At 33.7% G+C, this 14,945-nt stretch overlaps 2 protein-coding genes and 1 long non-coding RNA gene across 4 annotated transcripts; 1 reads left to right on the top strand and 2 right to left on the bottom strand.

Annotated features, from left to right (window-relative positions):
* Positions 1-2,767: 2,767 nt before the first annotated feature.
* LOC108749988 lies at positions 2,768-4,244 on the bottom strand. Of its 2 annotated transcripts, XR_001939403.1 has the most exons (4): positions 3,531-4,244; positions 3,289-3,423; positions 3,028-3,121; positions 2,768-2,941 (listed from the first exon to the last, which is right to left on the bottom strand). It is a non-coding gene; the product is annotated as an uncharacterized LOC108749988 (long non-coding RNA). The 2 variants fall into 2 exon arrangements; XR_001939402.1 differs by having other exon boundaries at positions 3,289-4,244.
* A 688-nt stretch (positions 4,245-4,932) lies between these two features.
* Positions 4,933-9,227, top strand: LOC108749984 (nuclear pore complex protein Nup93-like). Its single transcript, XM_018489121.1, has 7 exons — positions 4,933-5,240; positions 6,519-6,699; positions 6,784-7,747; positions 7,822-8,146; positions 8,224-8,580; positions 8,678-8,795; positions 8,897-9,227. The coding sequence occupies exons 1-7, from the start codon at positions 5,014-5,016 to the stop codon at positions 9,206-9,208; spliced, it is 2,484 nt and encodes an 827-aa protein (XP_018344623.1). The 5' UTR covers positions 4,933-5,013; the 3' UTR covers positions 9,209-9,227.
* A 373-nt stretch (positions 9,228-9,600) lies between these two features.
* On the bottom strand, positions 9,601-11,409 carry LOC108749987 (ADP-ribosylation factor-like protein 2-binding protein). The gene is made up of 6 exons (XM_018489124.1): positions 11,210-11,409; positions 10,987-11,088; positions 10,292-10,398; positions 10,124-10,209; positions 9,910-10,012; positions 9,601-9,843 (listed from the first exon to the last, which is right to left on the bottom strand). The coding sequence occupies exons 1-6, from the start codon at positions 11,211-11,213 to the stop codon at positions 9,748-9,750; spliced, it is 498 nt and encodes a 165-aa protein (XP_018344626.1). The 5' UTR covers positions 11,214-11,409; the 3' UTR covers positions 9,601-9,747.
* Positions 11,410-14,945: the final 3,536 nt, after the last annotated feature.

The following is a 14,945-nucleotide window of genomic DNA, read 5'->3' on the forward strand; positions in this document are numbered from 1 at the left end:
ACTCTCTCTCTCTCTGTCGCTCACTCATCCTTTCTCGGTTTCTCCCTTTCTCTTGTTTTCTCGTTCCTTCTCTCTCGTTCTCTCTTGTCTTCTCCCTCATTCTTTATACCTCTCTCTCTCTCTCTCTCTCTCTCTCTCTCTTCTCATTTTCTTTCTCTTTCTGCTCTTGCGTCTCCGTTTAATCCTTTCTCTTTATCGCGCAATTTCCAGTCGGGAAACGAGACCCCGGCACCGCACAGTTAAAAGGTTACACGAATATGCGCACGTGTTTCCTACGCCGTATATATATATATAAATTCTGTAAAATCTAATTTTTTTCCATCACTACTGGAACGTGAAATGGATTTCCGCGAATTGATAAAAAATAAATAATCTAATATGGCTTTCCATAACGTTCAATACTCGTCCCGTTGATTCTCCCGTCCAGCTGCGTGTCGCTTTCACGACACGCCATGTGTACAACGTCCCGACACGATGTCTATGTTACGTATGTGTTGATGACGTATCAGCTGTATCATAAGGGAAGGAAGAGCGAGTAACTTGAACCTGCACTCTTCCACGATGCAGCTATGCAAGCCAAGTTGCGCTGATATATTAATGACTTTCCCAGCAACGTTAAGTAAGAATAATCAAGCGAAAATAACGAATTGTTTATATATAATCTAGCTAATGTTTTTCTTCCCATTTTTTATATTTTTTTTCCACTGTCGTACGACTAGTGTATCATATATATATATATTTATTTCTATCTCGTATATATAGGTTTATATCATATATCTAATATTTATTTATTAAGTGAAATGAAACTTCACTTTCGATTCAAATGGTGATACGAATGAAAAACGCGCGCCCTCGTGTTTGCTTTTCTTCCTAGTTTTATTATCTATCAATTATTTATAGAACTCCGCTCCACACGTGAAAATCTATGTTGAGCGTGATTCTCTCAAAGGCGGCCACCCCGGTGCAATCGGGAGATAAGTTAATCTCACTGAATAGGAATTCTTGCGGAGTGAAGAGAAAAGGAAGGAGAAGTAGAGGCGGCCTGGAGAAGTCGGGCCGTCTCTAACCTACAAGGCGGAAAAGAGAGGAAACGCATACTGGCGTATTATGCTCGGCAGACATCGTAGGCGCGATTCCTTTTCTTCCCTCCCCAACTCCCTTAGTCTTGTCTTCAAGTTTCCATCGCGCGAATGCGAGAGAGAGAGAGAGGGACAATCGAGAATGCATCTTAGACGCAGAGCCTGACTTGAAAACTGACGAAAATAAAGCGGGGTCCCCCTCAAAGTTTTATTCGTCGAAGTTTACCGGGTGAAAGACCAGAGCTTCAGTGCCCGAGGAAAAATACAAAAGTCGACAAAATATCAAAATAATGTTATTTTTACTCTTAACGTCAATAAAACAGTCAAATTTTGTAATAAAAAAATCATCATTTTGACTCTCATGACGTTAAAATAAAGTCATTTTGATCTTCTCTTGACTTATTGGTATGTTTCTTGGGTGGGATCAGACGACCACACACATTTACGCGTCTCTTTAATGCCGCTCTTAAGTATTCGCCCTCTCATCCCATCCGTTACGTTTCTTTCTACAGAGTGTCGCGAATGAAGTACGCGGAGATTTTTATCCTTTGTCAAATTTCGGAGGTAATTTTTAGAGCGAAAGTAGCCCACAATAATAGTGAAATCGAAATTCTTCGTTTCGATGTTGACCTTCGTCAGGTACCTCGTAAGGTCTTTCTTTCTTTTGAGGTCACTGTGGCAAGAGCACGGCCCTGGCCGATCCGACGGATAGTCTACACGGCGAAAACTTGACCGAGCAGCATGACAAAGGAACAGCCTTGAAGAAGAATGACCGCTTATTCCTATTAAATTGCATGTATCGGATGGTCGTTCTACTTGAACGGCATTTTCCACACAAAATTTGTAATTTTCAATAAACGCGCATCGCTTAAAGCGATGTTATTTCAGGAAAATTGATTTTACAAATATATAACGACTATTTAAATTGTTAAAAATATTAAACATAAAGTTGCACTAGAGAGTTGTGAGCGTACTGTATGTTGCGCATTACATAATAAATAATTGTAAAAACTTATGTCTTATGTTTGCATATTGCGTATGTATGTGAGTGTGTGTGTGTGTGTGTTTTGTTGGTATATATTATTATAGTTGCAATTTTGCTTGTACCAATGTAAATTATAGCGAAAAAAAATATATAATATAAAACTCTTGAAATTGCAATATTTGGAATTTTGACTTTTAAAATTCTTCTGAAACTTTTTATCTAATTACCTTTTACTTGATTATATTTTCTCCATATTTTACTGATTTTTTAAACAATTTAATTAATTAATTTTGTTAGTAATTGACATGATAATATTAATCAAGAAAATAATCAATAGTTGGTATAACCGCCATAAATTTTATTGACAGTTGGTAAAGTCGCGAATGATCTTATCAATAATCGATTAATTAAATAGCCTAGTTTACATTGTACAATTGATACGAGTACTATCTAGTAACTTTCTATTAAATTATTTTAGACTTGGTTAAAGGACGCGTGAGAGACAAGACTGGGGCTTAATTGTGTATAAATTGTGTCTAATCTTAATATTTTTTCTTTAGCTTAATAAAATATATATTGAATATTTTATAAAAGAAATGATAAATTTTTGTATCATATATAATATTCTTATTACAAATTAATTTTATTTCATCTTCACACAGACGCATACGTAATAAAATTAATAACAATTACTCTTGTTTGATTCCTTGAATTCTACCAACGGTTATTGGAAAAAATCCAATTGTCCATCACACAATTCAGTGCATTAACAGTTGTATGAAGAGAATGGCTTAATGATGCTTGCAACATGCATGTTAAAAAATCCTGACCCTTCTTTGACAGACCCTGACGCAAAAAAGCTTAATGATACTAATATCTAAATAAAATAATACATTAAATTAAGATTAGAGAAATCATTAATTTAATAGTGTTATATAAATAAAAATTCAAAATATATTGTACCTTCAATTCATGAGATATTGCAGTGTTTCATGATACCTGAGGCATATGTGGCACTCATTCCTCTATTAAAACACAAGTTGTATCTTTCGTCAGTCTAAAATAAATAAAAAGCATATAATCACGTGCTGTCCTGGGAAAAAATATTTTATTTATAATAATATATACAAAGTTATATATAATTTTATATAATTATGTATAAAACATTTTGTCCTGGGGTAATATAAAACTTTTACATTACTAAGGATTTTAATGAAAATTTACCTGTACAATCTACGAAATTCGTTCTCAGAGATGGTAAAAGGATCAGTTGTATCTCTAAGCATTCTTCGTATAATTTTGATAAGTTCAAAGGCTTCTTCGTCCTCTTCATCGAGTAACAAAATTGCTGCCATTTCACTTTATTTTTGTTTATAGGCAAAATTAAAATCGGGAGACATTGATAGTGTCTCGGCGTTAAGCATGTCGAGACACTGTCACTACCAATACTGTATAAATGAACGCACCTCATATAAACTATATCACCTCAATTATACACCTCAATCATATTTTTCGAAAAACGTGGCCGACTTCGAGTGTGCATTACATTACATCACCGATAGAATCCCTTTATTCATCTCGACGCGCATCCATGCGGCACTGAAGTGTCGTACTCGTAAGGCGCCCAATGTTTGGAACATCTTCTATTTGCGCTTTGATTGCATCGTCCTTTTTTCGTTACTTCTGCCTGGTTCGAGGTGGCCGGTGCATTGCTTTCCGATTTTGTTTTTACTATATCTCGATTTGGATTAGACTGGCCACGTTAAATCCGGCTATACAGGAAAAAACCTGGGCCACTCAACATAGAAGAAGTTGTCGGTGTCGTTACATACATATTGTAAACAATTGACGACACAGAGAAAAATCAGGGCGTTCCCTCGTTTCGATTCCAGGCCTGGTCTTTCCTCCTGAATGTGACTTTCGCTCTACCACAGAGCCACACAGCTTTGATGCTGTTGATATCTCTGTTGTGTCTATACCTAGTAAATTTCTTATAATATTTTATATAAGTTTGTTTATGCGGTTACTGCCGCAAATGTCGTTCCGCGATGAGAAAATTCACTGAATTAACATTTGAAGCCAAAATGGTGTCGAAGTGTTATTATAACCTGATTCTGTTAAAAAATCGAAAATCCATACAGGAATCTGGAAGAAGAAGAAGAATTTGATTCTGTTATTATCGAAAATGCCCGGTTGCTATGTTGAAAATTGCAAAAATCGCAGCGAAAGAAGCTGAAGTTTTGAATAATCGCGCGTTATGGAGCCAAAATGGCGGCAGTTCGCGGTATTTTGTTAATTTAGTGACTTTACTTCGTAAGTACGAGAATAAAGGAACTCGTAGAATAAAGGAACGACATCTGCGGCAGTAACCGCATAACTACATAAATGAACGCATCCTATATAAAATATCTGCGCAACGACACTGACAACTGTCGGTAGATTGTAATGCCTGTTCTACAATAGGTCGCAAGTCGTAAGCCGTAAGAAATTGGCCAATCACAGTTAAGTGTGAGAAGAATAATCGACTCTGGCCAGGTTGTTCCACTCTTTGGTAAATTTTACCTGTTAGGTAAATCTGGTAAATCACGCATGTAATTAGGTAATCTTGCTATTACTTAACGGGTAAAATTTATCAAATGGTGAAACAACCGGGCCTATGATTGGTTAGTTTCTTACCGCTTACGACTCTGTTGTAGAACAAATCTAAAGATAGTTACGCGCCCCAGGCTTTTCTCTGGTCTAGGGATTAAGGAAAGATTGATTTATACGGTTTACAGCCCTGTGATATTTTCTAGAGATTTCTAAAAATACATTCGCGTTCGCGACTTGTATTTTATATTTCATGGTTCGTGATCTTTTTGCCGCGTGATTTTATAAAATCCGTTTTCAACATTTCGCCGGTGTTATAATAACCTACAAATTTGCAAAACTGTCAGGTTAGTTAGGAGTATGGGCGATATCGGTCACGTGGATATGTTGCCCGCCGACACCACTCGACTGGCCGCTGATTCCGGCTTCAGCGAATTGTTGAGATCGGCTGAGCAATTGTCCGCAACCGTCGAGGGAAATGAGGATCTGCCGCAGGTCGAAAGGAATCTACGACAAATATTGGAGGCGTCCAACGAGCTATGGTCTCGGGTTACGCAAACAAGCACACAGGATAACGAGGCACAAGCGTAAGTTCATCCCAGTTTATTCCTGGCTACATATGATAAACTTTTTGTAGACTTCACAGCAATTCGAAATTTTTTGCTTTCCGATTTATTACTGCATTACAATTAAAACATTCATGTTAAACATACTTTTGAACAAGAGATATAGATAATACAGTGTAACACAGTGAATCACTACATTTTCGTTATTTGCCAATTTTAAACAAAGATGAAATGATTGAGGAAGGTACTCAGACGATAGAACGTTTTCCAGCAAGAGACACAAATGGCATTGTAACATAGTGGATCACTTCGTTCTTACATTGGCAAATAACAAGAATGTAATGGTTTACCGAGTGATTCACTGTTACACTATATCTCTTGTTAGAAAGCATCAACAGTGAATCATTATATTTTATTGTTTGTCAATGTAGAGGTTGCGGTCAAAGTCTAACTATGAATTGAAATATTTGATTGGTTAGAAGAAAAAAATTTTATGAATTGATCAAAAAATGCTTTACAGCATTTGTAGTATTGGCAGCGTTCAACAGAAAAAAACTAATCAGCGTGCTTTATTATAATTGGTTCTTGCCTTTAGTTCTTTGCTAGATTTATAATTGATTCTTATATTTGAGAGTACAGTCCTAAGTACAGTCTTAAGATATCATAAGTCAATCAGAGAGCTGCGTTAGCATTAGACATTATTTAAGGTGGTCTTAAAATAAGAATGGACTATGAATTCTGCCCTAAGCATAGGAATCATATTAAAGAATCACTAAGAGCTAACTGATTAATTTTCTTTCTTCTCGAACGCAGCCTTTGTTTTAACCATATTTAGAATGAAGTGATCTATTGTACTTTCCAGCAAGAGATATAGGCTGTATTCAAAAATTTACTGCATTGAAAATTTACAGTATTGAAAATCTATAGTATATGTGACATAAACTATAGATTTTTAGTACTGGCAATAAATTTTGGAACACAGCCAAAGTTGCATAACAATGAATCATTATATCTTTGTTGTTTGCTAATGTTAAACTAATGTTTAATTGCTGGATAAACTGTTGGTATTACACTGTGTCATGTACGTCCTTCTAGAAAACACTCATAGTGCTTTCACATAGCAAGAAACACAATTGATACAATGTAAGACAGTGAATTATTATATCTTTGTTTGCTAATGTAAGAATGAAATGATTCATTATGTTATGCAGTATTATTTGTAGCTCTTGGAAAATGCTTTATATCTTAACTGGATATCTTAACTGGAAAACAACATTTATATAAAAATAAATGTTTCAGTCATGTCTTACTGGGCTCCCGAGGAGTAGATCTATCTCAGATTTCGCAGAAATTAAACTCTCTTAGTACGAGACGTACATTTGAACCATTAGATCCTATTGCAGACACCGACATTGTTAGTTATCTCAGGAATGAAAAAGAAAATGCGATTCTTTCCATCATTGAACAGGTCCATAAGGATGTATGTAAAATAATTAAATATCTATATATCTAGATTGAATATCTGTATATCATGGAGAGATTAAGATTGGATGTATTCTTTTAGACATTTGAGCTTACAAGGGCTCAACAAATGGAACATATGCTGGGTGAATGGAAGCAAATGCGTTTTGAGATAATAAACGCCATGACTGCGCCATCCGGCGAGCTGGTGGATTTGCGTGGTGCTCCGCAGCGTACAAAACTAGCCGGTTCGATGATTAGTGGTCTCTCCAGCATAGAAGTTGCTTATGTAAAGGAATTGCAGATTTATAATGATCATGTGCTCAAAGGTGTTACGCGGCCCAGTTTGTTTAACACGTTCCACAAAGCTTCCGAGTCTTTTAACGACAAAAAGATTGTGGATCTGTGGCAAATGGTAAAGTGTATGGTCGATATTCCGCCAACACCTAGAGGAGATCAAATTAAATCCAGAAGTAGCTCTGCAATCGAACAGAGAATTGTCTCACAAGCCAGAAAGTATTTGGAAAATCGATATAGAGATTTCATGAACTCCATAATTAACGAGAATTTGGTGCAGGCGAAACGAGGAGGTGTTCCAGGCACTGTACCCTTGGTCAAGAGCTTCGTGGGTGTCAAAGTACAAAATCTGAGAGATTTGGAGGATACTAAGATGGAAGACAAACCGTTGTGGCCGTTAGTATATTACTGTATGCGATCTGGAGATTACAAAGCCGCGCTGCAATGCCTGAATCAATGCGGCACGGAATTTCCGGAATTTAAAGCGGCTCTCGAGGAAGCTTGCGACGATCAGCAACATCGTCCGAGCAGTCGGGCCGAGTCCATTCTAAAACTGCACTACAGGAAACAAGTACGATCCGTCACTGATCCTTACAAGAGAGCAGCGTATTGCGCGTTAGTTCCTTGCGAGTTGGATGATTTCCACTCCGAAGTGATATCCACAGCTGACGATTACTTGTGGCTAAAGTTGTGTCAAGTAAGAGATCAGGCAGACGTTGAGAATAAACTTACGTTGGATTATCTGCAGACTACAATTTCAGAAATATATGGTAATACTAATTTTTTTTAGATAACCGATAGTTTTTTTTAGATTTTTAGAAGTCTTAATCAATGCCATTTTTAGGAGAAACTTATTATCACGCACACGAACAGCCGTTTTTGTACTTCTCAATGCTGTTTTTGACCGGACAGTTTGAAGCAGCGATAGAATTCTTAGCGACAGGTGCTGGAGCAAGGCATTTACCGCACGCTGTCCATCTGGCGGCTGCTATGCATGAACATAATTTGTTGGCTGTCAGTCAAAGCGTTTTAGCGCCTTTGATAAGCGTAGATCCTGCCGATAAGCCGCCAGCGAAAAGACTAAATTTCGCTAGATTGATATTGTTGTATGTTAAAAGATTTGAATCATCAGACCCAAAAGAGAGCCTTCATTATCTATTTTTATTGAGGTATGATTCTTAATTTCTTATTTGAAATCAATCGTTAAATTATAAGCATGATAATCACATTGACGTTTTGCTTTTAGATGTATGAAGGATCCATACGACCGTAATATGTTCGCCGCGTCTGCCGCAGAAATGGTAGTAGATGCTTCTCCTGCAAACCGCGTTTTGTTAGTCGGAAAACTTGACAAAGATCGCAGACTTCCAGGGATCTTAGATCAATTCCAAATCAATACGGATGACGTGATAAACATATGTGCCGAAACATTGTATAGGAAAGGTCTGCTGGAAGATGCAGTTATGATGTACGATTTAGCTAGGAATCATGAGAAGGTTCTCAGTTTGATGTGCACACTTTTGACGCAAGTTGTTAGCCAAAGAGGACCGCCTGGTTCTCTCAGAGGACGATTACAAGCCACAGCGATAGATATCAGTACAAGGTATAATTTACATGACTGAAGAAATTTGCATCGATCATGCAAATTTTTTTAAATTTATAAAAAGCTTGATATTTATGATTATCGCAAATCTTTTCAGATACAAGGATATTGCAATTCAAGCGCCTTCAGAAGTAGTATCTTCATTTTATACTTTGAGGGACCTTATGGTTTTCTTCGATCAATTCCACAATGAGCAATATCAGAGTGCGCTCAGAGTAAGTACATTTTTAATTAAGTAAATAGGTAAGAATATGTTTAGAAAAGGTCACTAGTCAGTTTAAGAGAGAAGGTTTAAATAATACTATATTTCCTTCAGACAATCGCGGATTCGAAGATGTTACCTCTTCAAGTAAAAGAAGTTGATGAAAGAGTGAATGCCTTACGTCGAGTATCGCCAGAAGTGGCTGGTACATTAGCTGATGTTCTTCTGGCCACTATGACGATATTGTATCGTCAATATCAGAAATTACGATCGGTAGAACCAGGTGATAAAATTGCGAGGGAGCAGCAATTGCACGATCTCCGAGAGCAAGCCCGAGCGTTAACGAGTTTCGCGGGAACATTACCATATCGCATGCCAAACGAGACGAACAGCAAACTCGTACAAATGGAGATTCTCATGCATTAAAATAGAAAATTTATGAACAGCAAACATGTAATATAATAATTATACAATGTCATAGTTAAAGTTATGTAGCAGTTTTATAATTATAAATTTAAATATTATATTGTGTGTTTGCTGGGTATTTTAGACTATACTATTTAAGTATAGTCTATATATTTGCTAGTTAATTTTATAATATTTCTAATTTAAAGTGTAACGGGTTTGCATTTCTTTCATCAGAGCAGCAATTGACAAAGAACAAACTTTCAAAGATTCAACATTTCGGTTTAAATCTAAATATTGTATTATATATAGATCATATAGAATGTTGCAAGAGACTCTGTAAATTGCAAGAAAGATTCCGTATGATACTCGAATTATTTTTGTATTTCTATTTGTAAATGTACGTGACATACTGAATATAGATTTTTGCAAATACATTATCCATTAATTTAATAAGTACTGAACACAATGATTAATATTTCCAGTTTATATTACAGTTTATATTGCTGTTTTTACTAATATTCCATCTGGTTTTCATTTTTATGCTAAAATTATTTGTATTATCTTGGTGGATCTTTGCAGTCTTCGGTATTATAGGATTTCAAAGATGTTACGGATATCCCACAACTGAGATCTGCAACCTTACCTTCTTTCACCTGTAAAAAACTTTTTGTAATATATACGTAGACCATGGAAAAAAATTAGAATGATTTTTTACATACCGCTCTGTAATCCAAGAACATTTCCTTAAAAGCCAAGAAATCTGTTATTGTTGATAGTACTTCAAAAACTTCACCTTCTAACTCTGTTTGCTTCTGCTTCTCACTGAGTTTCATCACATTGTGCAAGCATGCGAGAATGGGAAAATTATTAGAAAATTATTATAAAAGTCTGAAAAATGGTTCCTATTATTGATTATATTTTAATTATAATCACTTTAATTGATGTAAAAGAGTGTCTACTGTGAACTGTGGCATGACTTTCTTTAAATAATCCACGATGTATGCCTCCACAGCTTTATTCTGAAATATGTAAAGCGTGTCTCAGAAAATCGGCAGCAATTCAGAGAACTTCGAGGTTTTTAACGAAAATAAAAAATCTCACATATTCGTTGAATATATCGGTGTAAATTAATTTGTTATCCTCTACTGGTTCGAAAACGTCCCAATACTTTTCTAAAAATTTATTCTGAAGGGCTTGAAAGTCTTTCTCTGAAAAATCGATTTATTAAATCGTAAAGCTATTAATTAAGAGCTTAGATTAATTGATCCTACACTATTAGTAGATTTTTTTTAAATATAATTAAGATATTTGAGATGTTTCTAATACTCTAACATTACATTGTAATTTTCATTCTTAATGATTTACAATTAAATAAACATTGATAATGTTCCATACATCCTTTAAATACAAAGGCTAAAAAAACTTTTTTAAGTTACAAAATAATTTTGTTAAATATAATGTGTATAAATAGTATCTATACTTATACGTTTAGCTGGAATTTATGAAGCGGAGGTGTTCTGGAAATCTCACGCGAGTAATAAAGAATTTAGAATTCTTTAATCCTGTCGATGTGTTCAAATTGACTATATGATCATATAGTTTGAGTCAATGATTGATTAGAAAATTTTAAAAAATAAAAAAACAGAAAAGAGGTTTTACATTAAAATTGTAAAATAAAAAAAAATTTTTTAAATAAAATATTAGTAAGAAAATTACATTTTTTGGGCCAAACATATCCAAACAAGTAATAAAGCTCTATGAATTAAAAATTGATTTCTTCGGAATAATTGTTATACCCAACAATAAATCCTCGATATGTCCAATCACTTCGTCGAACGAACGGTCTTCTTCGCTCCTCGAAATTCGCTTTGCATCTTCCGGATTCAACAAATTCGGCTCTATTTGAAACATTTATTTTGATAAAAAAAATGATTGTATAAATATTTTTGGCGTTATTGAACAAGTGAATGAACCACCCTCACGAAAATCAAGTAAATACAATTTTTAGTTGACACGAACCCATGTTTTTCTCTTTTTACAGTTTTAGGCGTGTAAAAATAAGGCACTTGCTTAAGCTACAAGATAAAACCGCCTTGATCGTAAACTGATAATTTCCTGTCGAATTGCAGAAATTAATTGTTGCTGTGTGCAATGACAGAGGCGATCGTTTTATCGATCAGAATTTTTGCGAGGTTAGATTCAGTTAATATAAAAAATAAAACAATTGATGCATTTGGGGAAGAATATAAGTTTTATTTTACATATATCGCGATATATTAGTTGTGAATTAAATTTTAATTGTATGTATTGGATATTTATAAATAAATATATAAATATCTTATATCTGTGCAACTGAAAAAGTTTCATGATGTAGTACCAGAGGAAATCAATAGATGGCAACAACTTTTAGTTTCCAGCTACAATAGAATATTCGTGCAACAGATGGCGACACCATTCAGTTTTTCCATTTGCAAAAAGAGCAATATTTACAAAATGCGTATTTTAATGTATTCTGCGAGAAATAGATGCCTTGATTTCAATTCGCAAATTTTGCTACTTTTTAAATTTCAAACTTCATGGTTTTCTCTAGTAAATTAAATTTTTGTTAATTATATTTCTAGTCCTGAACAAAATAACAGGTCATGTCAAAATGACGTTAAATTAAATCGAAAAATTTTTAATAACATTTTGAAGTAATTTTGATGTTAAGACTCTTTGTTGTGCTTCAGCTTACTTTAATTCTTGTATTTGCGTACTTTAGTCCATTTTTCAAATTGAGCTTATCGCATCGATTATATTACTTTGCGATTGATATAGCTTATAAATTTCAAAAAAAATTATATATAGTTAAATTGCGAACAATAAAAAATTCATAAATTCAAACAATTTCGAAATACAATGCAATATTTCAACAACAAAAAATCCAAAAAAGCGAATGAGAGTCAGCATGAGTAATTAATACACAATCTTAAATCTTTATTTCAGAAAATAGGATCTTTATTTTAACAAATAGTACGTTTCATTTCACTTTGGAACCATCCTCAGCAATACAATTTCAAAATATCAATCCCTTCATGTCCAAAAAAAAAAAAAAAAAATCACCATCAAATTAACAGATTTGATGTTGTAATCTATTCGAAACATTAACACAATGATCTTATAAATATTTCGAAACCATTCTATCCAACAAGTTACAAATTAACATTAAAAAACTGGTGACTCATCCCAAGACATAGAAGGAATTTGTCTCGACATTGAATCAAAAACAATTAAAATTTATAATTAAAGAGTATCAAGTTAAAAAACGCATGTTGATCGCAGCTCGAACGAAATATGATTAATACATTTAATATAATAAGTAAGACATGTCAGGTCAACAAGGAAAATAAAAAGAAGAAAGAATAAAATCAACACATAAATAATAATTTGAATAAACCGCTGACAAAATGTAACTATTTAATGTCTTTTAATAATTGTATATCAGTTTGATGTGCATTATCTATATCTGAGCGTAAATTGAGACTATTTTGTTGCATGAGTATATGAAGGCACTCAGATATTAAACGCAATATTTCATTTTAACAAACTTGCCAAAATTTGTATCGCAATATGCATGCATCCAGACTGAAATTTTGCGAATAATAATTAATGAAATATCAACATATACATGTATTATATCGCACACTTCTGTTCTATATTTAAGGTAAAATTTATTATTATATAAAAAAATTATCATCCTGATATATATTTTTTCTATCATAATCGCTTCTGAACAATTAATTACAATATTTCTCTGATATCAAATCTTTATTATTCGATAAGAGAAGAGCCGTTACTGCAATGCTGTTGCAACGGGGAGAGAAAATTCTTCTGCTCACTTACTACATAACTTATATAATGCGCGCAACAATTTCATACCCCATGGAGCAACTTCATAAATTGGAATCTTTATCGTCGTCCGTGCTTGGCGCCAATATTTATGGAATTCGTACAAACTCGAGAGAGACCGCTTACGTGCGTCACGGCGAAATGCTGTGACGCAAATAGAATCATAGAGCACGTCGAATTAAATTTCGATGTGAATGTCGTTGTTGACGTATCGGGTCGGGGCGAAACGATTTCCAATTTACTCGTGATATACGGAAAAATCGTCAGGATTCGTCGGAAAATAATATCGTTTTGTTTTTTAATTCGGTGACTTTAATTATTAAAAGTGATATACATATTTTATAATTCGTCCTTTTCTCGAAGCTAATTATTTTTAAATAAGCGGCGATAATGCGAAGAATATTCTTGTTTTTTTTTTTGAAACAATAACATACGCCTATCTTTAAATAAATAATAATGAAATGTAGGTATGTGTGTGTTGTGTGTGTGAAAAGCTCTGAAAATAAATCAATAAAAAGAAGCAAGGTAGTCAATAAGAATCCACGTGCAATATAGACATTTATTGATATCCGAAGAACACATCAAGTGAAAAGAAAGTCAAAACGATCTTATTTTGACTCCATGAAGGTAAAAATAATTAACTATTTATTGACGTTAAAAATCGAAATAAAATTATTTTGATTTTTTGTTGACTTTTATGTGTTCCTTGGATAAGATGAATATTTATTGGTAAGATTTTTATATACACAACCTGTAATTATATTCAAAAACGCCAACATTTCATAACAAGGTTTTGGTCCTCCTTGTCTCTTTGATCTGATGAGAACAGGTTTGCGTTATCTACGCTGAATCCACGTATTTTACATGGAGTACGTGAAAAAAAATTCGTTGACATGATATCTACATGAATTTAACATTGTAATTTTATTGCTAAATCAAAATAAATTTTCTTCAAAATTTTAACATGAATTTTATGCAGACACACTTCCATAGAGATTTTAATACACATAGAATTACTAATAAAATTAAAGGGGGACAAAACAAGAAAATGGTAATATAGAAATTACTGTGAACAAATTCACATCGATTTTTACTCCGTGCAATTCACGTTCAGAAATTTTGATGCCGCGTCATTCATAATACGTTACATTCACGTAGATATCAATGAATTTTTGTCCGCGTAAATATACGTGGATTCAACGTAGACACCGCAAACCTGTTCTTATCGAGCAGTGCAAACAAAACCGCAAAATATTCCTGCTCGGGAAAACGATGTTAAGCAACGCATTTAATAAAATGATCGTGGAAAGATATAAATTAATCCAGCCACTGAAGTAAAATATTCAATACACATAAATTACGATCATTGAGATAATTCGATACGTACGAATTCAGTCAAAGTAGTGGTAAGATTATCGTCACTCAATGTAAGTTCAAATATAAAATAATAAATGATGGATACGGTAAAAGAAACCGTAAGTGGCCGGCAGTAATGTGATATAATAAATTGATAATATTAAAAAGTCTATAAAGAGTCGACACAGATATTAATGTGTAAATGGAAAAATTTATTAAAATGTTAACAAAAAAAAAATAGTAATGTTTCGATCTTAAATTTTTTTATCCTCGGTACAATTTTAGTAACGGTTTTAACTGACAAATTAAATAAAGTAAGATAAAAGTCGCAATAGAATGCATTTAACAATTTGTATAAAGACATGTAATAAATACATTGACTAGAGTATATCGGTGGTAATTCGAGATTGATTCTTCAAGATGTGATGATTTCAAAGCTTGGTACAGATATATGGCAATTACAAAGTTCTTGAAATATTTATATATATATAACGTATATGTGCAGTGTGAT

The sequence above is a fragment of the Trachymyrmex septentrionalis genome, unplaced genomic scaffold, assembly GCF_001594115.1.
Source record: "Trachymyrmex septentrionalis isolate Tsep2-gDNA-1 unplaced genomic scaffold, Tsep1.0 scaffold32, whole genome shotgun sequence".
NCBI lineage: Eukaryota > Metazoa > Arthropoda > Insecta > Hymenoptera > Formicidae > Trachymyrmex > Trachymyrmex septentrionalis.

Bases quoted from the DNA above. Each gene is read 5' to 3' on its own strand.
- LOC108749984 (XM_018489121.1), top strand. From the start codon at position 5,014: ATGGGCGATATCGGTCACGTGGATATGTTGCCCGCCGACACCACTCGA. The intron at 5,241-6,518 runs GTAAGTTCATCC...TAAATGTTTCAG, and splicing joins CAGGATAACGAGGCACAAGC to TCATGTCTTACTGGGCTCCC. The intron at 8,147-8,223 runs GTATGATTCTTA...TTTTGCTTTTAG, and splicing joins CATTATCTATTTTTATTGAG to ATGTATGAAGGATCCATACG.
- LOC108749987 (XM_018489124.1), bottom strand. The intron at 10,210-10,291 runs GTGAGATTTTTT...TACATATTTCAG, and splicing joins CCGATATATTCAACGAATAT to AATAAAGCTGTGGAGGCATA. The intron at 10,013-10,123 runs GTGATTATAATT...GATGAAACTCAG, and splicing joins ACTCTTTTACATCAATTAAA to TGAGAAGCAGAAGCAAACAG.